General features: G+C 46.7%; 1 protein-coding gene across 1 annotated transcript in view; it reads left to right on the top strand.

The window, feature by feature from the left end:
• Positions 1 to 1,632: 1,632 nt before the first annotated feature.
• Positions 1,633 to 24,483, top strand: part of Sag (S-antigen visual arrestin) — a 37,700-nt gene continuing 14,849 nt past the window's right edge. Inside the window, exons 1-8 of the mRNA XM_038339893.1 lie at positions 1,633 to 1,698; positions 6,501 to 6,561; positions 9,578 to 9,622; positions 11,274 to 11,467; positions 14,664 to 14,723; positions 17,816 to 17,892; positions 19,221 to 19,356; positions 20,476 to 20,560. Coding sequence (XP_038195821.1) covers positions 1,633 to 1,698; positions 6,501 to 6,561; positions 9,578 to 9,622; positions 11,274 to 11,467; positions 14,664 to 14,723; positions 17,816 to 17,892; positions 19,221 to 19,356; positions 20,476 to 20,560 — 724 coding nt within the window. The remainder of the gene's footprint in view (positions 1,699 to 6,500; positions 6,562 to 9,577; positions 9,623 to 11,273; positions 11,468 to 14,663; positions 14,724 to 17,815; positions 17,893 to 19,220; positions 19,357 to 20,475; positions 20,561 to 24,483) is intronic.

Raw genomic sequence — 24,483 nt, 5'->3', positions numbered from 1 at the left:
GGCCAGCTGGATGGCTTGTGCGTCTTTGGGATCCTCTAGAAGACTGGAGCTCCCAAGCTAATGCTGAGAACTGCTGAAATAGCCAATCTGCTACCTCACTAATCCACTCTCCTCCCTGCTCTTCAGATCTGATTTGGCTCTTAGACACTGAGACCTCAGTGCTGGTCATCCCCACAGAGCCCTACAAATTCCCCCACGTGGCAGCCAGGGGCCTCACCCTTGCCCTGTGGGGTCACCTGGAGGAACTTCACCAGGTGCCTCAGAGCAGAGGCTGACTGCTCACCATCCGGAAACACGGGGACGCTCTCCTGACCTCCCTGGCCATCCCAGCTGGTGACAAGTCACAAGGTAAGTGAGAGCCAAACCCAAGCATCTTCAGAAACCTGGGGACCCAGGGAGCAACGAGGACAGACATGCTTCTGCAAGGCAAATGCTGGGGGTTGCTACCTCTGGCTTCCACAGAACTTTGCTTAGAAAAGAAACTTGGAGGGCATTTCATCCTAGACCATGAGATGGCCTGACTATCTCCCAGACAGAGGAGAGGGAACAAATATGTTGGAACTGTGGGGTTCTCATACGCCCCTGACAACTGTATTTGGGGAGCAGTCCTGTTGGGGCGTGTTTCGGAGACATTTTCTGTATGCTTACCATAAGGCACAGAAAAGCCAGGTATGGTGATCCACTCCTATAATCCCAACACTAGGCAGCAGGATTGCCAGTTTGAGGCCAACCTGGCCCACATAATGAGACAAGAGGAGGAGGAGGGAGAAGAAGAAGAGAGAAGAAAGGGTCTAATCATGAGAAAGTTTTCTTTGTTTGAGACAGAGTCTTTCCTATGTAACCCTGGCTGCCCTGGAACTCGCTAGACCAGGCTAGCCTCAGATTCTCTGCAACCTAACTCTGTCTCTTGAGTGCTGAAATGATGATAGGTAGGAGTCACCACACCTGGCATGACAGCCTTTCAGATGTAACCCAACAAGTACATGACACCGACATTTAATCCAAAAAAGCAAAGCTTCATTAGAATCTGGCTAGTGACGCTTACTGAAATATTTGAGGCTTACCAAGATATACACTGGGCCAGGCGTGGTGGCACGCTCCTTTAATCCAAGCACTCCGGAGGCAGAGGGAGATGGATCTCTATGATTTTGAGGCCAGCCTGATCTACAGAGTGAGTTTCAGGCCAACCCTGGGCTATGTGGTGAGACCCAATTTCAAGGGTGGAAGTACTGGTACTGGAGAAATGGCTCAGAGGTTGTGAGTGTTTGCTGCTCTTCCAGACTTCCAGAAGATGTGAGTTTGGCTCCCGGCACCCAGGTTAGGGGGTTACAGCTCTAGCTCCGAGGGATCAGACACCCTCTTCTGGTCTCTGCAGGCATCTGTACACATGTGGCACACATACACATAAATTAAAATAAAATAAATAAAAATTTTTAAATGCACACCACAGTGAAGTCCAACCAATCAGCTGCTTTGATCAAGTTTGGATGCTGGAGCACATGTGGGGGGCCATATCCAAGGGAGGAAGTCTCAGGAGTAGGCTTTACATCCAGAATGTTCTTAATTTTATGTTTGGGATCACTGTACTTTCCCAGCCCTCCAACCTGACATACATCCCAAGGGACAGACAACATGGCGGCCAGTGTGAAGACCAGTAAGTCCCACGTCATCTTCAAGAAGGTCTCTAGGGACAAGGCGGTAAGTGGCACCGAGGAGAATGGAGATTATTGTGAGATTGATAGGAAGCAGACACTTGTCAGGTACAACCATGATCAACATCCAACTACCTTGAGGCCTAGGGATCCTCTGTGTCCATAGGCTGGGCGATCGGTAAGAGAGGACCAAGGGACACCGATGGATCCTGCAACTCACCATCTCTGGGTCCCATTGTCCCTTCCTAACCTTGTTAGGCTCCCTTGCTAAGATATGGAAATGTGTGGCATGATACAGCACAGGCCAGTTTGAAAGCACACTAAGGCCGGTGTATCTAGCAGCTACCTGATGGGCAGTGCGGCTCTGCCTTGATCTCCTAGCTGGTTCCCTTCTGGTGCCTCACCAAGGAATGGGGCTTTTCACGCATTCCCTCCTCCTGCCTGCTCCTCTGTTGGCTAGAAGTGTCATCGTTTCCATCAAGCGCTTGGGCTCTTTGTGGCCATCGCTTTGGTACCCTACATCTTTTCATTCCCCAATGCTTATCCCCTGGTGTCTGTTCAGTCCTTTTCATCTATACTTCTGACAGAGAAGGAACTGCTTTGTGCTAGTTTCCCTGGTCACTTACCATTTCCTTCTAATACCTAACAGACATCCATTGTATATGGCCATACCACCTTGAAATGCACCTGGCCTTTAAACAGACATCATTTGAACCAAGACGTTTATTTCTTTCCTGCCTCCCGTCCTCCTATGGTACCAGGGAATTGAACTTAGGGCCTCATATGTGCTAGGCCAGCACCCCACCACTGAGCTAAATAGATCCCAGCTCTAATTTTACTTCAATTTTGAGACAGAATCTCACCAAGTTTCCCAGGCTGACCTTGAACTTGGACCCCTCCAACCTTAGCCTCCTGAGAAACTAGAATTCCAGGCATATGCTGCCGGGCCCTGCTTAGTCTTCTGCTGGCCCAAGGGCCCAGTATGCCCTGTGTGTCCAGTCATGGGGTGCCTGGCCTCGGCAGCCATTTCTCTGTGATGTTCTCTTCTGTGTTAGCCGCAGGCTGGTGGTGAGGACCCCAGCTCATTTTGGTTCATGGTTTGAGGGCACAGTCCAACATAGTGGGGCTGGCCTGGGGCAGAAGCATGAGGCGGTTGATCCTTAGGCAGGAAGCCCAGAGAGGTGAGTGACTCTTAGGGTTTCTCTTAAAGGTCAGGAAACCTTTCCCAGGGCCTCTCCAGAAGACTTGCCCCTTGTATTCATTGGTTGTGCCTGAGTTACGGGCCGATGCTAAGTCAATCACAAGCCAAAGGAATTAGACGTTCAGAAGTAGATCAGACCAATTAAGAAACATCCCAAGCTGGAAGTGGCAGCACACATTTCTGATTTTAACACTCACAAGGATCCCAAGTTCAAGGCCAGCAAGAGTGACACAGAAGGAACGTGTCAAAGAGAAAGGAAGGCATGCAGACTGGCTAGCTGGCTGGCTGGCTGGAGAGATGGCTCGGCACTTAAGAACATTTGTTGCTTTTGCAGAGGACTTGGGTTCAGTTCCCAGCACCCACATGGTAAATAACAACTATTCATAACTCAGGCTCCAGGGGGATCAGACGCCCTCTTCTGGCTTCTGCAGGCACCAGCCACAAACACAGTATATATACATACATACATACATACATACATACATACATACATACATACATACATACATACAGGGCTACATAGCTAGACCCTGACTCAAAAATAAAAAATGTCTTCATGTCATATCTTGCATTTTAATATTGGCTATCAACAGCCCCCTAGGCCTCCATCTCCAGATCTCTCTTCCAGCCGAAGCTTGGGAGAAGAGAAATGTTCCCCCATCTACTCACTTCCGTCCTCCTAAAGACTCTAAGCTTCTTTCTTCCCAACCATAAAGAGCTGCCTGCCTGGCTTTCTCTTGCTAATCCTCCTTCGACTTAGGAGGGTGCCAGCAGGACCCAGAGCTCAGTGTCTGTAGAAGACAGGGCTAATCTCATCTTCCAGAGTTGTTTCAAGTTTGAACTGAACGTAGTGTCTAGAGTGCCCTGTGTCGGGGCATCTTCCCAGGCTCCTTGGGCCTGAGTTCTAAAGACCTTGCCTCATTTAGCCTTCATCCTCACTCAGTGGCTACTGGCTACAAAGGAGGCCGTTGCTGACTTCAGAAACACGCTCTTCACTTCAGCATCTTTCCATCTCTTTTGCCCAGAAAGCCATTCCTGCCTATCCTCTGGCCTCCTACCTGTGCTGTCTGCTCAGGTAGCGCCTCTTCAAAGGGGAGCTTTCCCCTCTCCTTCCTGACCATACCCTATGCCTGCGTCTTCCCCACCACTTACCTCAAACCTCAAGGTAGCAACCTGGAGAGGTTTTGTCCCCACAGACCAGCAGTATGGTGAGGCCTCCATACCCCTGAAGCCAGATGGGGCACATGCAGCGATGGGGTTGAATTCTTGAATGTTCATGTGGCACCATAGGCTGGAAGATGTTAGGCATGGTGACAGGTGCCCCTAACTTCAGCACTTGAGAGACTGAGGCAGGAGGTTTGAAGCTAGCCTGGGCTACACAGTGTGTTCTAGGATAGCTTGTGCTATGGAGCGAGAAACACTATCTCAAAATAACACAGGGTATGCTGAGAGGCAAGGGACTTGGAATGCCAAAATTGTTCTCTTGAAGCCTGCCTGGGGCTTTCTCAACTAGAGATGTGGGTGAAGGGCCTTCTTCGCTGTGCAGGCAGTAGGAACAGATGGGTTCAACAGGGCTGCCATGAACCAAGGCCAAGTTGAGGGCAGAGGGGCCTGGAGCCCAGAGGTAAGGGCCCTGTTGGTCAAGGAACTGGGTGCTATTCAACAGGAGGGAGGGAGCAGGCACATCTATGAACTAGGAGGTACCTACATGGAGGGTTCCTGTAAGAACAGAAATGGGTGGCTTGGAGGGGAGTTTGTGCCCCTGGATAAAACTCAAAGTCTACTACGACTTCGGCCCATCCGGTCTGGATTGGGCCCGTAGCACTGAGCTCAGGTGCTTCCCTGGGCTGAAGGAACGGGCTGGGTATCCAGCAGGTTTCAGAACTCAGAAGCCAGCAGGGCCACGTGCCAGGAACTGTGCCCTGCTTAGAGGACCATGCCAGCCATAGGCCAGGCAGGAGAGCAGGGCATAGTAAACACTAACCTCCCCTCTTCTCTCCCTCTGCTTCTGGGTCCATCTTACACAAAAAGCAGGGGGCCAGAGAGTTCACTGGGTGAGTCAGCAGGGTTAGCCTCCGAGTGGAACGCTGGTCTAGAGAGTTACAGCACATGTTATGATGTGTGTCCCTGTATCCTATACCAGGCTCCCACCCTTCCCAGCCTGCTGAGGCCTGCAGAAACACTGTGCACAGATTCACAAGGTTTCTCGCGGGATCTTCTCTGTTAACAGGGATCTAGAGGCATTCACTTGATACAACTTCCAACGTCAGTCCTGCAACTGCACCCACCTGGAGACAAATGATACAGTGTGGAGGACAGAGTATAAGACATGATTCAATGTCAAAAATCATTTGGGTTGTTTGCAGAAATAAAAATGTGTACTTGCGATGCCGAAAGAAACAGAGGGCTAGCCAGGATGCATGATTTTAGTCAACTGGTGTACTTAGCAACCTCTGATTGAATCTCTCTATGGACAAAGGCTGTAGTAAATACTGAGAAGGCTGAAAGGGGCACAGAACACTCTAGATCAGCAGTTCTCAACCTGTGGGTTGAGACCCCCTTGGGGGGTGTTGAACAATTCTTTTGCAGGAGTTGCCTAAGACCCTTGGAAAACAGATATTTGCATTACAATTCATAACAGTAGCATAATTACAGTTATGAAGTAGCAACGAAAATAGTTTGTGGTTGGGGGTCACCACAAAATGAGGAACTCTGTTAAAGGGCCGTAGTGTTAGGAAGGTTGAGAACCACTGTTCTAGATTCTCACCTCAAGGCATCTGTGGTCTTCTGGTTGAGCAGTGGGCAGCAGGGAAGCAGCTCCCTGCTCTCCTACAGAACAGGTGGAGACTGGCTGCCAGGAGCATGGATGGTATCCCCACCACTCAGCTTCACCACCTCCTTCCTCAGCGTGGGGTTGCCCGTTTACCTGTGCAGAGCTTGCCCAATGGGATTTCAGGCTCCTCTGGAATTCCTGCTTCTTTGCCTCGTCAAGAAAGTCTCTGAACAAGAAGACAAGGCCTTTGGGCACACGGCTAGGAATAGAAAGCTGACCGTGTCCACAGGCATAACCTTCTACGAATGTACGGGTTTACTTGATTGCTTACAGACCTGGACTTGATGGGAAGAGCAGAACAGAGTGGAAAGAGTTCCCACCATTCATATGGATGGGAATCATTGCTTGGAGCTGATATAGGGCTAGAAGACAGTACCCTTCACTTGAAATGAACCATCTTCACCCACAGCTGGGAAAGAAGGAAGTCACAGAGCAGCCGTGGAGGCAATTGACTTCTCTATCGAAGACTAAGGGAAAGGGCTGAAGCTCCAGAGTGAAGCCCCAGGGTGGAGTGCTTGCCTTGTGTGTGCAGCCCAGGGTGGAGTGCTTGCCTTGTGTGTGCACCCAAGGGTGAAGTGTTTGCCTTGCCTTGTGTGTGTGCACCCCAGGGTGGAGTGCTTGCCTTGCCTTGTGTGTGTGCACCCCAGGGTGGAGTGCTTGCCTTGCCTTGTGTGTGTGCACCCCAGGGTGGAGTGCTTGCCTTGCCTGTGTGTGGCCCCAGGTTTGATGCTCAGCACTGAATAAGAGGAAGAAAGAAACTGGGGAGGCTTTGGGGTTGTTGGCTTCTAAGTGAATGCCTTCATTCTTCCCAAAGGTGACTATCTACCTGGGGAAGAGAGACTATGTCGACCACGTCAGCCAAGTAGAGCCTGTAGGTAAGTTGAATTTGGAGGAAAATTTAATGCTGGTTTTCCTTTAAGTCATCAGACAATGACTAGTTTTTCATTAGGAAAAAAAAAAAAAACCAAAACAATAAAAAGGGGATTTCCAGCCAGACATGATGGCACACGCCTTTAATCCCAGCACTTAGGAGGAAAAGGCAGGTGAATCTCGGTGAAGTCAGCCTGGTCTACATAATGAGTTTCTGGACAGTCAGGGCTACATAGAGAGACCTTATATCAAACAAACAAACAAAAACAAAAAGATGGGTGTCAGGCTGGAGAGATGACTCAGAGGTTAAGAGCACTGGCTGCTCTTGCAGAGAGGACCAGAGTTCAGTTCCCAGCACTTACATGGCAGCTCACAACCATCTGTTACTCCTCTCTACTCTTCTTGCTTCTGTGCACAGTACATGTAGGTGATATGCGTACATACACCACACACACACACACACACACACACACACACACACACATACATACATACATACATACATACATACATACAGGTAAACACCCATAACATATATAAAATGAATTTCTAAAAAAAAACCTCACCAATAATCTACTCCAAGAGATACAAATCAAAATGTCATCAAGTGGCTGCTGGTTGACCAGAAACTATTTTTATAGTTATATATCTTTTTGGGGAACGCATATGTGTGGAGGTCAGAGAGTTAATTTTTATAGTCAGTTCTCTTGCACCTTTGTGTGGTTCCACGAATTGAACTCAGGTTTCCAGGAGTGTGCAGCAAGCATCTTTACCCACTAAGTCATCTTGCTGGCCCCTCACATAAAAAAAAAAAAAAAAAAAAAAAAAAAAAACTAAGGGCTGTTTTGTAGCTCAGCACCTGCCTAGTGCAAGACATTGAGCTCAATCTTTAGTACTAAAGGAAAAAAAATCATATCTCTGTTTCCTGACTCTGCATGCAGTGTGGCCCACTGCCTTAAGCTCCTGCCTCTGTATTTTACCCATCATGATAGACTGTACCCCCAAACCGATGGGAAGGAAACACAGAAAGAATCAAAGGAGTCTGTGAGCAAGAGAGGATGTCTGAAGTAAATGGGCTGGAGCCAGAGACAACAGGATTTGTCCTAATCTTAAAACTTTAAATGCTTGGGCCTGAGGGAAGAGGTACCCGAAAACCACTGTCATGATGCTGTCATGTGGCTAGACCAATCATTTCTTATATCTCCAGGGCCACCTAGACTCTAGGAAATACCTAGGAATCAAACTATGTGTAGAAAAAGAAACTGTTCCTATATGTGGTTTTCCTTACATAAAACCAATATATTTCAGTTTTTCCTTTTTGTTTGTTTGTTTTATCAAAAGAACAGGCAGTGGCAATGCCAATAACAATGAGAATACCGAGGATCTGGCACACGTAGGCTGCTAGTGGGATTGCGTAGTGCTGCAGCCACCAGGAAAGCAGGTGGCAGTTTCTTCAAGAACTAAATGTACACTTACCTTAAAACCCAACAATAGCACTCCTGGGTATTCATTGAGAAGTGAAAACTGTGCCTACAAAACCTTGATTGGACATGGTTGTCCACAGCAGCTACAAAGTAAAAAGAACGAAGGTCTTTCTTCAGTAGATGAGTAAGGTTAAACAAACTGTGGTATATCCCTACTATGGATATATAGTCTGTCTGTCTGTCTGTCTGTCTCTATCTATCTATCTATCTATCTATCTATCTATCTATCTATCTATCATCTATCTATCTATCATCTATCATCATCTATCTATCTATCTATCTATTATCTATCTATCTAATTATGTCTACAGACACACACACACAACGGTATATCCATACCATGAACTACTATTCAATCATAAAAAACCAAGCAGCTGTTTGTTGTGGCATACACCTGTAATCCCAGCACTGGGGAAGCTGAAGGGGAAGGATTGAGAATCTGAGGTCAGCCTGGACTGTATAGGAGAGACCTTTTCTCATAAAAAGAAAAGAAAAGAAGAAGAAATGTAAGACGTGTGAGCTATTGATAACCTGCAACAACTTACGGATCTCTAAAGCATTATGCTGGGTGACAAGGGCCATCTCACAGGGCTGTGGACTTCATGGTTTCACTTATACAACATTCTCAAGATGACAAAGTTCTGCAGTGCTTACCACTTCCACCGAGGATGGTGGAAGCAGGGATGGGTGGCATGAGAGAGCCCAAAGGAGACCTTTACAGTGCCAGGACAATTCTAAATGTACACTGTGGTGGTTGTTGTAGCACAGAACCATACACAACCATGGTGCGCTCGTCTGTGTCCTAATTTAACACGGTTTATAAGCCGTAAGCACAGGAGGCAACTAGATAAAGGATACTGGAGCCCTCTGTACTGGCTTTGCAACTTCCTCTGGCTTGATAAGCATTTCACTGTCTAGCAAACGTTGAAAGAAGTTATGGAGAAAATTGGCAGTTTTAAGCGCCGAGGATAAACACACCCTCAGCGGGTAAGGTTGCTTGCTGCCAAGACTCACGATCTGAATTTGATCCCCAGAACCACATTTTAAAAATTACTATTCTTATTCTTGTATGTGTAAGTGTGTGGGCCTGCCTGTATGTATATGCACCATATACATGCAGGGGCCCTTGGAGGATAGACGAGGTGTTGGCTCCTCTGAAACTGGAGCTACAGACAGTTGTGTGTTGCCGTGTGGGTGCTGGGGACCAAACCCGGATCCTGTGCAAGAGCAGCAAGTGCTCATAGCCGCTGAACCATCTCTCCAACCACAAATAAAAAATTACTGTTTTTTTTTTTTTTAAAATAATAGAAAGCAAGGCAGTTTGGTGGATCAGGCCTGGAGATAGAAGGATTACTTGTTTATGGTCATCCTTAGCTACCTACCTACATAGCAAAGCCACGGCTAGCCAGAGCTACATGAGACCCTGCCTCACCCTCCCACCTCCAAAATAAAAACAGAAGACACCATATTGTATACAGCTTTAAAGCCAGATGTCTGATTTTCTTGATCTTACTCGATTTTCTCTCTTTTGATCTAGATGGTGTTGTGTTGGTGGATCCCGAGCTGGTGAAAGGGAAGAAAGGTGAGCTGAGCCCCTTGCTTCTCCTCCTTGCCCATCCTTCTGTCAGTAAAAGTTGTCGCTGTGGGTAGTAGGCTTTCATGTGGGAAGCCGTGCCTGTTGAGAGGCAGGGGACTAAAACTCAGAATTTTTTTTTCTGTGTCCTTGCGAAGTTCTGTGCCTCAGTATGACAGTGCCCTTGAGATCTCTGGCAGTTGTGATGTGTGCAGCAAGCCATTTGTTCCTAATGACAGTCGCGAAAACTGAATTAGAACAGATTCGAGCTAGGCTTATGATAATGTCGCTGACTCAGTTCCATTCTAAATATGCCTTTGGAGTGGTTGCTACTGGCAACCACAAGGCATTGTTCTAAACCTCGGATGTACCCACTAGGATATGTCAGGTGTGGGCTGGCAACAGCACTAGGGGGTGAGGGGAGCGAAGCAGGAATGGCAGAAAATGGTTCTCCTCTGTTTCCTCACCTGCCTAGGTGCTCTGCAGCTCTCTGGTTTGAACCCAATCAGTCCCTGCCCTTTACCACACAGGGATTTAGTTATCAGGGAAAACCACAGCTTAGTAGGTGCAAGCAGAAATCCAGGCCTGCTGTGGACACCTCTCTCAAGTGCTCACCTCAAAGGAAGGTAGTTAGTGGTTTGTCTGAGTCAGCAGCTAAGGGGCAGCTGGCCTTAGAACTGACACAGAAAGAATTCTCAGGCCAAGATAGAGGACTCATGGTACCACTTTTGATAAGCCTTGCTATGGAGAACTGTGCACTTCCTGTCTTCAACTGCAGGTGAACTTTTACACACTGGGCACAGGCTGTCTTTAATCAGACAGAATTTTGAGAATGCTTCATATGCTTCCGAGCAATGCACAGAGACTATAAATGCAGCTTCTCAGGTTTGGTTTTGTCTCCTTGCTTGGCCCAGACCTTTGGCTGTTCCCTCAGCCTCCATATGGCTCAGGCACATGTCTGTTTTGCTTTTGCTGTTTTCTCTGTCTGTCTCTCCAGACATCCTGCTCTCTCTAACCCAAACAAGCAAGTTAGCACCATTTCAGACATCCAACTCCAGATACCCAAGCTGGTAGCCCAGGCAGAGGGAGGGTGGGAGATCTGAAACAGGAAGGACAGGTGGACTGCACATTTACTACATTTGTCGTTATGCATTGTGTGGATGTCTGTGTGTCTCTGTGTATGTCTGTCTGTATGTGGTGGGCGCACAAGCACTAAGGTGCACCTGTGGAAGTCAGAGGACAACTTGGAGAGAGTTGGTTCCCTCCTGCCACTGTGTGGGTCCCGGAGATTGACGTGGGCTGTCAGGTTGTGCAGTGGACACCTTTACTCCATTAGCTCATCTTGCCAGACCTGTCCCCAGATTTCTACCAGCCTAGCAAAATAATGTGGTTGCCAGGGAGATGCCTTGCAATCCTGTGACGGTCCTGTCTAGGATAATGAACACTAACCCTAGGAACAGGCTACTTCTCCCAAAATGTCTTAGCCAGCTGCAAAGTATTATTCTCCCAGCCCCAGCTCCTTCCAGGCAGCAAAGCCTGGAACCCTGAGGCAGACATAGAGGCGTGGTCGCTCTGTTGCGGGCTCAGCCCAGTGGGAGTGGCTCAGGTAGTCTGGCCTGTGCAATGGACCAGGTCTAACCCGTGCGCGTCTTCTTTCCAGTGTATGTCACTCTGACTTGCGCCTTCCGCTATGGCCAGGAGGACATTGACGTGATTGGCCTGACCTTCCGCAGGGACCTGTACTTTTCTCGGGTCCAGGTATACCCTCCTGTTGGGGCCATGAGTGCCCCTACCCAACTCCAGGAGAGCCTGCTCAAGAAACTGGGAGACAACACCTACCCATTTCTGCTCACGGTGAGCTCTGTTTACCCTGCTTGCTCCCCTGGCCTGCCTCCTTCATCCCCAGTACCTCACAACGGGAATGGGGCAAAGAGAAGGGGTCAGAGGGAGGATTTCACATCTGTGGGCCTGTAAATTGCACCCTTGAAAGAAATTCTAGATTGCATGCTCTGTGATTGTCTGTTTTTAAGTCTTTGAAAATAGCCTCCCTGCCTCTGAAGGCACCATTTCAACCTGCCCTTTGGATATTTTCCTTCATCTGACCGCCTAATTAGATGAGTATGTGTTCTGTCTTCTCTCATTCAGCTATAAAAAGAAACTGGTAGCCGTGACCCCCAGCTGGCCCCAGGGAGTTCTAAGCAAGCAAGAGTCCCCTATGGGACCGGAGGTCTTGATAGGGCGAGAGAGCCATCATTTACTCTTTTGCCCCAACTCTGCTTCCTTACATGGTGCTGGGAATTGAATCAGGGCCTTACTCTATCCCCTCCCCTCTCCTGAGGCCCATGCACCACCCAGGGAAACCCAAGTCCTTGGCAAGAGCTGGGGATGGGGAAGCTTCTGTGGCCCTTTCTGTTTGTACAGTTACTATCTTAACCACTGAACCATCTCTCCAGCCCCTACACAGTTACTATCTTAGTGACACACACTCCTCCAAAGTGCTGGGGTTCAGCCTTAAAAGTCATGAAGCACTGTCCAAGTCAGGCCATGAGTGAACCCCAAAAACATGATGCCACGTAAGAGAAACCAAACACAAAAGGAAAAAATGGTATCCTATAGTCCCACTTCCTTGAAGCAATGGGCATAGCCCCATTATTTTAGACAGAAAGCAGGAGACCTGGTCTACTGGCATGTCAGGGAGAAGGACAGGGATTTTGGGCTCCATGGAGAGAGCTTCTCTTTGGGTTGATGGAAAAGGCTCTGGGGACCAATGGTGGTGACTGTTGTGGCACCGGGTGAAACACACATTGAAATTAGCTAAAATGGTAAAATGTTATGATATGCTGTTACTGCAGCTGTAATGTAAAATTCTTTTTAAAAAGATTATTTAGCCAGGCATGGTGGTTCATGCCTTTAATCCCAGCCTTCAGGAAGTAGAGGCAGGCAGGTCTCTGAGTTTGAGGTCAGCCTAGTCTACAGAGCATGTTCCAGGACTGCCAGGACTATACAGAGAAACCCTGTCTTGAAAGAACGCCCCCCCCCCAAAAAAAAAGAAAATCAAAACAAATAAACAACATTATTTAGTCCTGGGTGCTTCTATGCACCTGTGCTGAGAACCTGATATGGCATAACGTTTTTGGTGACATGTCAATGCATATCATAAACTATTAGCGGTATCTTAGTACGTGCCTTTAATCCCAGCATTCAGGAAGCAGAGGCAGGAGGATCTCTGTGAGTTCAAGGCCAACCTGGTCTACATAATGGGTTCCAGGTCAACCAGAGCTACATAGAGAGACCCTGTCTCAAAAATACAAAAAACTCAGGCCAGATATAGTGGTGCATATTTTTAATATGCACTTGGAAGGCAGAGACAGGTGGATTGCTGAGTTTGAGGCCAGTCTGGACTACACAGTGAGTTCTACATAGGATATCCAGGGTACACAGAGAAACCCTATCTCAACCCCAACCCCAAAATACAACAAAACAAAACAACAACAACAACAAAACACTTTAGCAGTGTGATTTCTTTTATTTATTTTTTTTTTTTTTTGAGACAGGTTCTCCTGGCTGTCCTGGAGCTTACTGTGTAGAACTGGCTGCCCTCAAACTCAGATCCTCCTGCTTCTACCTCCCAAATGCTGGGATTAAAAGCATGAGCCAACATGCCCAGCTAATAAATGAGATGAGATCTTAAAGTGCCAGAGGTGTAGTTTGGTGCTGGAGCACTTGTCTAGCATGCACTAATTTGATTTTTGAATTTGGTCCCCTGCACAGAAAGACAAAAAAAAAAAAAAGCAACAGCCAAGAGCTGGGAAGATGTCTCAGAGGTTAGCTTTTTGTACAAAGGACCAAGGGTCGGTGTTCAGCCTCAGAATGGCAACTTCAACCTGTCTATAACTCCGGTTTCAGAGGTTCCATTACGTTCTTTTGACCTCCATGAACATCAGGCACACATGCAGTGAACTTATATATGTGCAGGCAAAACACTCATACATATAACATTTAAAAATTAATAAGTCTTAGCTGGCGGTGGTGGTACACGCCTCTAACCCCAGTACTTGGGAGGCAGAGGCAGGTGGATCTCGGTAAGTTCGAGACCAGCCTGGTCTACAAGAGCTAGTTCCAGGACAGGCTCCAAAGCTACAGAGAAACCCTGTCTCGAAAAATAAAAAAAACAAAACAAAACAAAACAAAAACCAAAAACCAAAAAACAAAAACAAACCTCTTTTAAAAATGCGGTTTTTCAGCCATGAATAATGCCATACAATGAGACTCTCAACAATAGGGAAGCAGAGGCAGGAAGATTAAAAATTCAAGGCCAGGATAGACTAAATAGAGAAAGACCCTGTGTTCCCCCCCAACAAAAAAGATATGATTCTAATCTGATAGTTCCCTTTCTAGCAATGTGACACATAGCGTTAATTGGCTAAAACTGGACTAAAGGGTTTGAAAGTGTTTATTTATTGTTGTATTGTTTCAATTTTTTATTTTGGTTTTTCAAGACCTGGTTGCTCTGTGTAACAGCTCTGACTGGATCTCACTTTGTAGACCAGGCTGGCCTTGAACTCACAGAGATCTGCCTGCCTCTGCCTCCTAAATGCTGGGATTACAGGTGTGCACCACCACTGCCCTGCTTGTGGTATTGTTTATAATGACAAAAAAAATTACACACCATGTAAATGTCCAACAAAGAGGAATGGCTACATGAAGTGTGTGCTGTAGAAGCTCTAAGCACTGTGAAGAAAAATTGTAGTTCATGATATGTAAAAATGGTTAGAAAGATGTCTGAATGGGACAAGGACTAGTGAAGTAAGCAAACCAGATAACGAGACACATTTGGTTGCAGTGAGCACGTGCCCTGTGTACAACCTCATTTGTGTGTCTCCATGCACGCTGGAGATTTCTGGAAATCGATCAGTGTCCTGGGTGTTAGGAGAGTAGGATCCACTCCTGGAGGTCCGGTCTGTCTTCTTGTGTCACTTGCATGATGGTTTTTACACTGCACGTGGAATAACCTCTCTGAGTGAAATGGTCTGTATTTGTGTCTCTCCAGTTTCCTGACTACCTGCCCTGTTCAGTGATGTTGCAGCCGGCTCCACAAGACGTAGGGAAGGTGAGTTAAAGAAGAAACACCACAGGCTCATCCTCTTTCAATAGGCTTTTGAGTGTTTGTTTTTGAGGCGGGGTCTTATGTCGTGGAGACTGGCCACCACCTTCCAATTGCTGGGATGATAGGCGTGAGTCACCACGCCAGGCTTTCAATAGACCTTTCAAGTAGCTTTTTATCATGGAAAGTTTCAAATACACACAAAGATAAAGGACCCAGCGCGAAGACTCTCCGTGACCCCACCGCTTGTCTCCAGCAATTATTAACCATGATCATTCTTATGAATAAGAGATTAGAACCTCCTGGGTCTCACATGTTAATGAAAAGCCACAGGCAACAAAAGCACACAACTGCAGGATATATTAGCTGGCCACAGGCACTCTGGAAAGCCTCAGGCTGGTGTGAGGGAGGGACAACCGGTAACACTGAAAGTCCCCATCTTTATACTGAGAAGAGGGGAACGCCAGACTCTGCAGGGAGAGAGGCCCTGTCACTCGTGGCTGTTCCTGCTGAATGAAAGAAGGGATGAAGGGTGGGAGCTGAGGTCAGGGTGGGAGGCACAGGAAGGCCAGGTCTTTGTTTGAGCTAGAGTGACAGGGGAGCCTGAACGGCAGGCTCTGAGTCAGGTGTACAGAGGGTCAAGAGTGGATCTGAGGCTGGTCAAGCGTGTGCTGCGAAGGCAGAGGGAGGGAAAACAGAGTGTTACCAAGATGGACCAGGGACTCCAGGCACAAAGGCAGGAACAATGAGAGAAGGGGATGGGTGCTGGGTTGCCAGGGCTCCAAGACGGACCAGATGGCAGGTCTGTATCTGAGTATGGAGGACAGTGGACAGTGATTGACAATGACAAGTGTGAGGGCAGTGTTCCTCAATGTGACATCATCGCTCACTCGGGGTTCGTAGATCAGAAGCGGAGTGAAAACAAAAGCAGGTGGGACAGAATGGCACAGGACAGAATTGAACTAAGTGGAATGCAGTGGATGCTCTCGGAAGTGGTCACATGGCGCAAAGGTGAATGTCAGGTCCTGAGAGTGGCCTCACACATATGTGCCTGTTTTATTGGTCACACTATAAATATTACCTTTAAAACATTTGAGTGCCATCGTACCAAAGCCTCGTCAGATCCATCCATGCTCTTTCAAAGAGGCTCCAAATCCTGATTCTTAGATGATCTTTCTGGAGTTTTACAACCCTGTGTAAGCCAGAGCCCCTTCCATCCCCTCTATTCTTAGAGGGGAGAGGTGATAACTTGGTTGGAAGGCTTCTGGGCTGGGAACTTCCAGTATCCTCAAGCTGGGGACTTGGTTGCAGTTGGGAGGCTTGAGGGACACATAGGAGATTATTTTGTTTTGTTTTAGCTTGGTTTTTTGAGACAGGGTTTCTCTGTAGCTTTGGAGCCTGCTCTGGAACTAGCTCTTGTAGACCAACTCACAGAGATCCACCTGCCTTTGCCTCCTGAGTGCTGGAATTAAAGGTGTGCGCCACTACTGCCCAGCCACATAGGAGATTATTAGATACATACATATATAAAGATATAATACATACATATAACATTATAACTGAATATAATACATGCCATTTTATGTACCACAAATTACATGTCATAATCCTGTAAATATTATGTAGTTTATTTTATGTTATTATAGTAATAAAATGATAATGAATATACTTTACGCTATATAATAGTCACACAATATAATGCTTTAATACTATATAATAGTTAATAGTATATAATATATAGGCAGAAATTTTAAGTATGTGATATATATTATGTCATTATTCAGTATTACACAGCTATAGAGTGAATGCTTCAGCCTAGGGGATCCACAGAGCCCAGGGAAGCCTATAGATATGTGTGGCTTGTTAGGGACCAGCACAGAGTGGGATGGATGGTGGGATGGGTGGGTGGTAAAGCAGGCTGCCTACACATTACCTGGCTGATGGAAGTGACACTTGTTTCTTTACAACCCGCAGTTAAGAGGTACTGTGTGTCCCTTAGTCTCAGAATCTTTAGGTCTGTGGCTCGGCGGTCACCATTGACCTGTAGCATTGAAACATAAGAGACATCTTGCTGTCTCTGATTTTCTCTCTGGCCAGAAACCAGAATGTGCTAGGCCTCCATAGGGAACTGAGAACTGGAGATCACAGGCAAATGGCATTCACTCCATCCATATAAGCTTAGAAGTTCTCTTTCATTTTGAAAATGAGGTTATCTTACCATCTTACCTAATTTTGAAGAGAAAAAAAAATCAACCATTGTAAGTCATTGCTATCTGGCCAGAATTAGCTTTGGGGGAGTCACTGAGGTCAGAGTGCAACTTGCCAGGACATTCAGGGGATACTGCTCCCAGCGCCATGAACATCTGTATCTGTCTCCACTGCTGTGCGCAGCATTGTGCAGGGTCAGGGTGTGGACAAAGTAGAGGGAGGCAAGGACCTACTGGGACTCAAGAGGAGCGTCTCAGGAGGCATGTTGACAAGCTCTCAGCCCCCTGCTTACTCCTTGTGCTAGACAATTTTATGCCAACTTGACACAAGCTAGAGTTATCTAAGAGGAGGGAGCCTCGGTTAAGGAAATGCCTCCATAAGATCAGACTGTTGGCAAGCTTGTAGAGCATTTTCTTAATTAGTGACTGATAGGGAAGAGCTCAACCCACTGCAAATGGTGCCATCCCTGGGCTGGTGGTCCTGGGTTCTATGAGAAAGCTTCTGAGCAAGCCACAAGGAGCAGCATCCCTCCTTGACCTCTGCGTCAGTTCCCGCCTTCAGGTTCCTGCCCTGTGTGAGTTCCTGTCTTGACTTCCTTCAGTGATGGACAGTCATGTGGAAGCATTAAGCCAAGTAAACCCATCCTCCCCAACTTATTTTTTTGGTCATGTTTGCTTTATCACTGGAATTGTAACCTATCTAGGACACTCACCATCTGATGTCAATGTTAGATTCACTCATACATCTCCACTAGTCTTTATGGGACAATTCCAAGGAAGACACAGCTAAGGTGAAAAGCCAGGGCTTTCCATCTGCCTGCGGGTGTGATCTTCTGTGCTAACTCCTGGGAAGGGAGGTGCTAACCACTCCCTGTCTCTTGTCTCCCACAGAGCTGTGGAGTCGACTTTGAGGTCAAAGCATTTGCCACAGACTCCGCAGATAGTGATGAGGACAAGATCCCCAAGAAGTAAGAGTCTTCTCGTGGGACTGGGAGGGGCTGGGTGGTATTGTGGTAGAGACACGAAACAGCCCCACTTCATCCTGGTGTGACAGAACTCTCCCCACAGGCTTCCTGTGGCTGGCGACACGGAGCCTCCCCAGGTCAGGGCAGATAAAGACTGAACTATCTGCCATTTATAAAAGGCTCGGCGGCAGTAACTAATAATAATACGGGGTGGGGAGAATAAAAGAGAATGACAGTGGGCTTAGCAACCTCAGGGACTCATGGGTCCCCGACACCTGCCAGGTCATTTCTTTTATTCTCTCCCTTTAGTTTCTTTTTTCCCTCTTTTTAGTTTTTCTTTTCTTTTAAAATGGTATCACTCTGTGGCCAAGACTGGCCTAGAACTCACAAGGGTGGTCCTTGTGCCTCAGCTTCCCAAACATTGGAACGCCAGGCATAAGATACCATGTCTATTTCTTTTTTCTTTCTTAAAACATTTTTTAAACTTATGATAAGATACATACACCATGAAGTTCATGATTCTAACCACTTTTGTACGTATAACCCCATAACACTAAGTATAGTCACAGTGTTTTGACACCATTAGGATCTAACTCAAAATTTTTGTGTCATCCCAAACAGAATCTCTATCACCAATAAACATTCCTCCTACCAACCAGGTGCTCCATTTTCTTTTAATTTTTTTTTGAGAATTTCGTACATATATGCAGTGAACTCTGGTGATACGCACCTCCACTTCCTTGCCTCCCAGTACCTTCCCACCTAACTTTCTGTCTCCTTTTGATTTGATAATTCACTTTCACTCCTAAGTCTCCTCCTATCCCATCTCTTTCCATAGTCTTCTTATACTCAGCACCCACATCTCACAGTGCTGTGTGTTTTGTGTTGTGGATCTGACCCATAACATTGTACATACTGGGCAAGCATTCTGCACCTGAGCTCTGTGCTGTGGATCTGACCCGTGACATTGTACATACTAGGCAAGCACTCTGTACCGAGCTCTGTGCTGTGGATCTGACCCGTGACATTGTACATACTCGGCAAGCACTCTGCACCCCAGCTCTGTGCTTTTGATGCTTATGACAGTGTGCCAGTTACACGGTGCTCTAAAGTCTGGTCACATATCACCCGAAACCATGATACATGCTCTCCTGAGAAGAGGCTAGGCCGAGTCTGACAGGATGAAGGGGATTGCAGGTTCAGCATTCAACTCCTGGAATCACGGAAGAGGGATGAGAACAGCATCCCGCCCATTCTCCCATGTCCTCTTGAAGGCCAGTTTGAAGCACTGGGAGAGTGGAGGGTACCAACCAGGATCCTTTTCTCCTCAGGAGCTCTGTGCGGCTACTGATCCGGAAAGTGCAGCATGCCCCTCCTGAGATGGGTCCCCAGCCCAGTTCTGAGGCTTCCTGGCAGTTCTTCATGTCTGACAAGCCCCTGCACCTCTCAGTTTCCCTCAGCAAAGAGGTAATCCATATCCCCATGGGCATTCAGGTCAGGGGTTGAGACCACAGCCCTCTCACTGTGTGGGTGCATCAGAAGTCACCTTCTTTCTGCCATAGCATAACATGGATGTTTGCAAAGTGTCCACTTTATTCCCGTTACTTTGGAGCTAGTCACCATGAGCCACCATGGCTAACCCTTGCACGTGTTGGCTGTCCCTATAGACTGGGGGCTGTGCAAATTGGAAGCATGCATCCCCTCCCATCCACTCTGGCCATTTTCCACTCCTGTCTCTAAGGCGGCATTGCTCACTGTACTACTTTAAATTGCTCGCTTCCTTGGGAAATTCAGATCTCATAGAAACCTCACAGGGCAGCCCTGTCAAGAGTGATGTCATCAGTGAGGAGGATCATGGTAGTAGAAGGTGAAGAACTGCTGGCCAAGGCTCTTGTGGTCCAGGGTCAGCAATGCACAGGTTAGCCAGTACCGCATGTAGTATGTACATATGTGTGGGTGTGCCCACTCAGGGCTGGATAGCACAGGGTGTTGCCAGGTAAAGCTCCATCAGTCAGCTTTCTCAGCACCTCCTTTTCATTTCACACATCCCATCCCCAAACAATGACGTCAAGACAGGCACCTCAAAGAGCTAGTTGCATCACATCCACAGTCAAGAACAGAGAGAAAAAAAAATGTGTGCATGTTCACTGGCTTGCTTCCGTTCAACTTGATTCCTCCATTCTTACTACAGTTCAGGACCCCTTGCCTAGAACATGGTGCTGCCCACAGTGGGGCTGGCTCTGCCCACATCAGTTAACAATCAATATGGCTCCCCACAAACATGCCTACAGGCCAACCCAATGTCAACAAGACTCTCTTCCCAGGTGATGCTAGGTTGTGTCAAGTTGGCAATTAGAGCTAGCCATCATGCCTCTCAACTACCCTGGCTTTCTGCAGATGGGGTTGAACGTGTCCATACCCTTCTCTTGAGGAAATGTTGCTATTTTAGCTTCTCTAATAGTGGGAGTGTTCAGCCTTATTCACTGGAAAGAGATTAAGAAAAGCTTGGTCTAGAGAGCCTTCCGACCCAAGATTCCACCCCACTGCTCTCCGTTCTTCTCTTCTGATGTCTCTCTCACTTTTCAGATCTATTTCCATGGGGAGCCCATCCCTGTGACTGTGACAGTGACCAACAACACAGAGAAGACTGTGAAGAAGATTAAAGTATTAGGTAGGACCTTCTACAGCTCTGCAGCCTCATGCTATTTCCTAGGGGCCACTCTGATAAGCCTTCCGCCTCACCTGTGTCCTTGGGTCTGCCTACTGTTGCTGTTATCATTGACAGTAGGACCTTAGGAAGAGAAGGACCTTGAAAGTCACCACATTAAGGCCTTGGACACAATTCAGTTGGTAGAGCATGCAGGAAACCGTAGGTTCAATCCCAGTGCCCCATAAACCAGGTGGTGCTTGCTTAAAACTTCAGCACTTAGGAGGTAGAGACAGAAAGATCGGAAGTTTTAAGGTTGTCCTTGGTTAAATGTCTACATTGAGGCCAGCCTGAGCGATATACCTAGATATGTCTATTTTGAGCCTCTACCTCAAAACAAGAAGTCATTGCATTTACCATCATGGTCTCTTAGGCTGCCGTTTGTCTTGGTACTTTTTCTCTTACGTATGGCTTTCCCATCTTCCCATGATCATGCCTTCTCAGAGACACCCCTCTGAGCCAGGTCTCACTTGGGAAGTCCAGGGAGAAGCTTCTCTTTTTGTTTTGTTTTGTTTGTTTAATTCTTTATTTAATGTGTGTGTGTGTGTGTGTGTTTTGTGTGTATCTGTACCATGTGCATGCAGTGCCTGTGTAGTCCAGAAGAGGGCATCAGATCCCCTGGGACAGGTGGTCATTAGGTGCCATGTGAGTTTTGGGACTTGAACTTGGGTTCTCTAGAAGAACAGCCCATGCTCTTAACCACCAAGTCATGTCTCTAGTCCCCCTTCCCCCTTCTTCTTTTTTTGACAAGTGATAGTTTTTGTTGATAAATAGAGCAAGTGTCTCGAGCAAGGAATTAGATTTGAAAACACTGAGCCTAATTTGTGGGCTCCTGGTATGTCACCCTGGAATTTCAGCTGGTACCCACAGTAGCGGCTCCTCACCTACCTTCCCAGGCCTATAGGCACTGAGTAGAGGTCCCACATAGAAGTGCATAGTGAAGCATATTGTCCACCTGGAATGACCATCTAGTGAGCATCAACTGTGTTGTGTACTGTAGTGGGGTGCCTCCCACGACTGCTCCTTTATATCATTTCCTCAACCCAGAGCCCATCCACGTGCCAGTGTGAGAGCATCGTGGCACACCCCTGTAATCCCAGCACCCAGGAGATTCAGGCAGAAGGATAATGAGTTTGAGGTCAGTCTGGGTGACATCCCTAGATTTTGTCTCAAAACATCAAAAATGCAGAACAACAACAAAATGTGTGGGTCTCTTGTGGGCAAAACAAACAATGAAACACAATGGATTGATCTGGAAGAATAAATTCAGACGTCAACTTCCAGCTAAAACATTTGATGGCCACGATATGGTAGATTTACAATGTCAGAGTCGTTAGCCATCTCAGGCCACCCAGGACACAGGATAGGGAATTTCAATGTTAAAATAGGCATCGTAGCTGGACTTAGCTAGCAAGAGGATCAGGAGTTCTGGGATAGCCACAACTACGTGCAGAGGCCATACATAAAGTCACGTTTTTTTAAAAAGCTAGGTATTACTCAGTTTATAGCATGCTTGCTGGGTATAGGCAAGGTGGTCCTGGGTTGAATCTTCAGTGTACACACACACACACACACACACACACACAAATAGGGTTTGTCCTATGCTAACCATGGGTGGTTATACGGTCCAGTTATCTGCTGGTTTGTGTGCCCACAGAAAGCTCACATGTTTGAAACTTGGTCCTCACATTCATGCGTTAATGATATTTGCAGTTAGACTGTGGGAAGTCACTAGGGTCAAATGAGGTTATGAGGAAGAACCTAGAATGACATTAGTGGCTTTGTAAGAAGTAAAGAGACTTAAATTGGCACACCTGCCCTGCCCCCACCATTTGAGGTCCCCTGCTATTATAATCAAACAGGAAGGCCCTTGTCAGATGCTAGCACCATTTGGGATTCCCAGGTTCTAGAGCCAGGGGCGGTTTAAACCTCTATTGTTTATAAGTAGTCTTGTTTGTGGTATTCAGCTGTAACAGCAGAAAGAGGGCTGACATGTTCCTCTTTCCCTGAATGTCCATCAAAGATGAAGTTCAGATTCTGTGCATGTGTATTAGAGACTCTATGTTTTTATTGCTAATATGAATATTAATTTAGCCTTGTTTTATGTTGGTTTAGTTCTCTGTAGGACTGAATTATCCAGCATATTGTATGTAATGCCAATACCTTGGTCTATATGGTAGAGTTTATCTGTCCATTCAGGCTGCTGTAGCAAAAAAAATACTATAAATTAGGTGGCTCACACACAGTGAGATGGAGGCCTCAAACTTGTAATCCTCTTGCCCCTGTGCTGGCATTTGCAGCTCTAGGCCACTATATCCAGCTAATAACAAACAGTTATTTCTGATAGTTCTGGAGGCTGGGAAGTTCATGATCAAGGTGCTGTCAGATTGGCATGATGAGGACCTCATCCTCCATCAAGCTCCTGGGACCTCCTCTATAAGGCCACCCATACTGTTCATGAGTGTACCATCCCCACGACAGAATCACTTCCCTGAAGAGCCCTCCTCTTAATAATGAATGTGTCCTGGGGCTAGTGGATGAGCTGGTAAAAGTGCTGTTTCCCAGCCTGATGTCAGTTTGATGTCTGGAAGGTGACACAGGGTGGAAGGAGAGAACTGACCCTCCCGCAAGTTGCCCCCTGACCCGCTAGACAAGTGCATGTACGGGACTCTCTCCAATTATGCAAATTTAAATATAATGCCGTTTGGGGTTATTATTTCAATTTTGAAAGAACAGAGGCAAACTTTCAGAAACAGCAGCAAAACTCATAATGTATCATTGAATGCTTGTATTTAAAATCATTTCTCAGCAAGGTGTGGTGCAACATGCTTGCAGTGCTTGCACTTGGGAGCCTGAGGCAACATTGGGAGCTTTAGGCCTGCCTTCAGCACACAGTAAAACCTGTTTCAAAATAAAAATAGCTCTCAAAGTTTATTGAATATTAATAGCAAAACTAATGACCTTGAAAGAAACTATTGAATTTTCTGAAACAAGTTGTTAATAGCTTTTTATAAGTTGGGTACGTGATGGGTACTTTAAATGGTTTCTTTCAGCTGGGTAGTGGTGGTGCATGCCTTTAATCCCAGGACTCAGGAGGCAGAGACAAGCTGATCTCTGTGAATTCAAGGCCAGCGTGGTCTACAGAGCAAGTTCCAAAGTCAGTCAGAGCGACATGGAGAAACCCTGTCTTGAAAAATCAAAACAACAACAAACATTTTTTAAATTGATTTTGTTTTTATTGTTGCAACAGGGTCTCGCATAGCTAAGGTTGCAGCAGAGAGAGTCACTGAACTCTGATCCTCAGCCTTGCCCTTCCAAGTCTCTCAGGCATAAGCCACCAGTCTCAGCTGCAGGGTTATTGTGTTGTTTTCTGAGCCAAGGCCTTTCTTATCTGTCCTACTGTGTAGATTAGGCTAGCCTCAAGCTTGCAGAGTCCCTCTTGCCTCTGCCTTCTGCATGCTGTAGTTTACAGGTACACACCATCATGTGTGTGCATGCATATATATGCAGGTAGAGACCAGGGTTCAATCTCAAGTTTGGGTCCTCAGCTATCACTCCTCCACACATACACTTTGGGACAAGACTTCTTACTGGCCTAGAGCTCACCAAGAAGGCTAGGCTAGCTGGTCAGCAAGCCCTAGGGATTCATTCACCTGTGTCTGCCTCCCAAGTGCTGGTGTGTGTGTCTACTGGAGATTGAGTGCAGATCTTTGTGCTTACAAAGCACAAGGCCATCTTCCCAGCCTATCTTTGTTTTATATTTATATGTGTGTGTCTGTGTGTGTGATAGATAGATAGATAGATAGATAGATAGATAGATAGATAGATAGGTAGATAGATAGATAGATAGAGCCACAGCATATATGTATGGAGATCAGAGGACAACC

The sequence above is a fragment of the Arvicola amphibius genome, chromosome 8, assembly GCF_903992535.2.
Source record: "Arvicola amphibius chromosome 8, mArvAmp1.2, whole genome shotgun sequence".
NCBI classification, from domain to species: domain Eukaryota; kingdom Metazoa; phylum Chordata; class Mammalia; order Rodentia; family Cricetidae; genus Arvicola; species Arvicola amphibius.
Note: the sequence above shows the minus strand (reverse complement) of the source record. Positions and strands in the feature narration are given on the sequence as shown.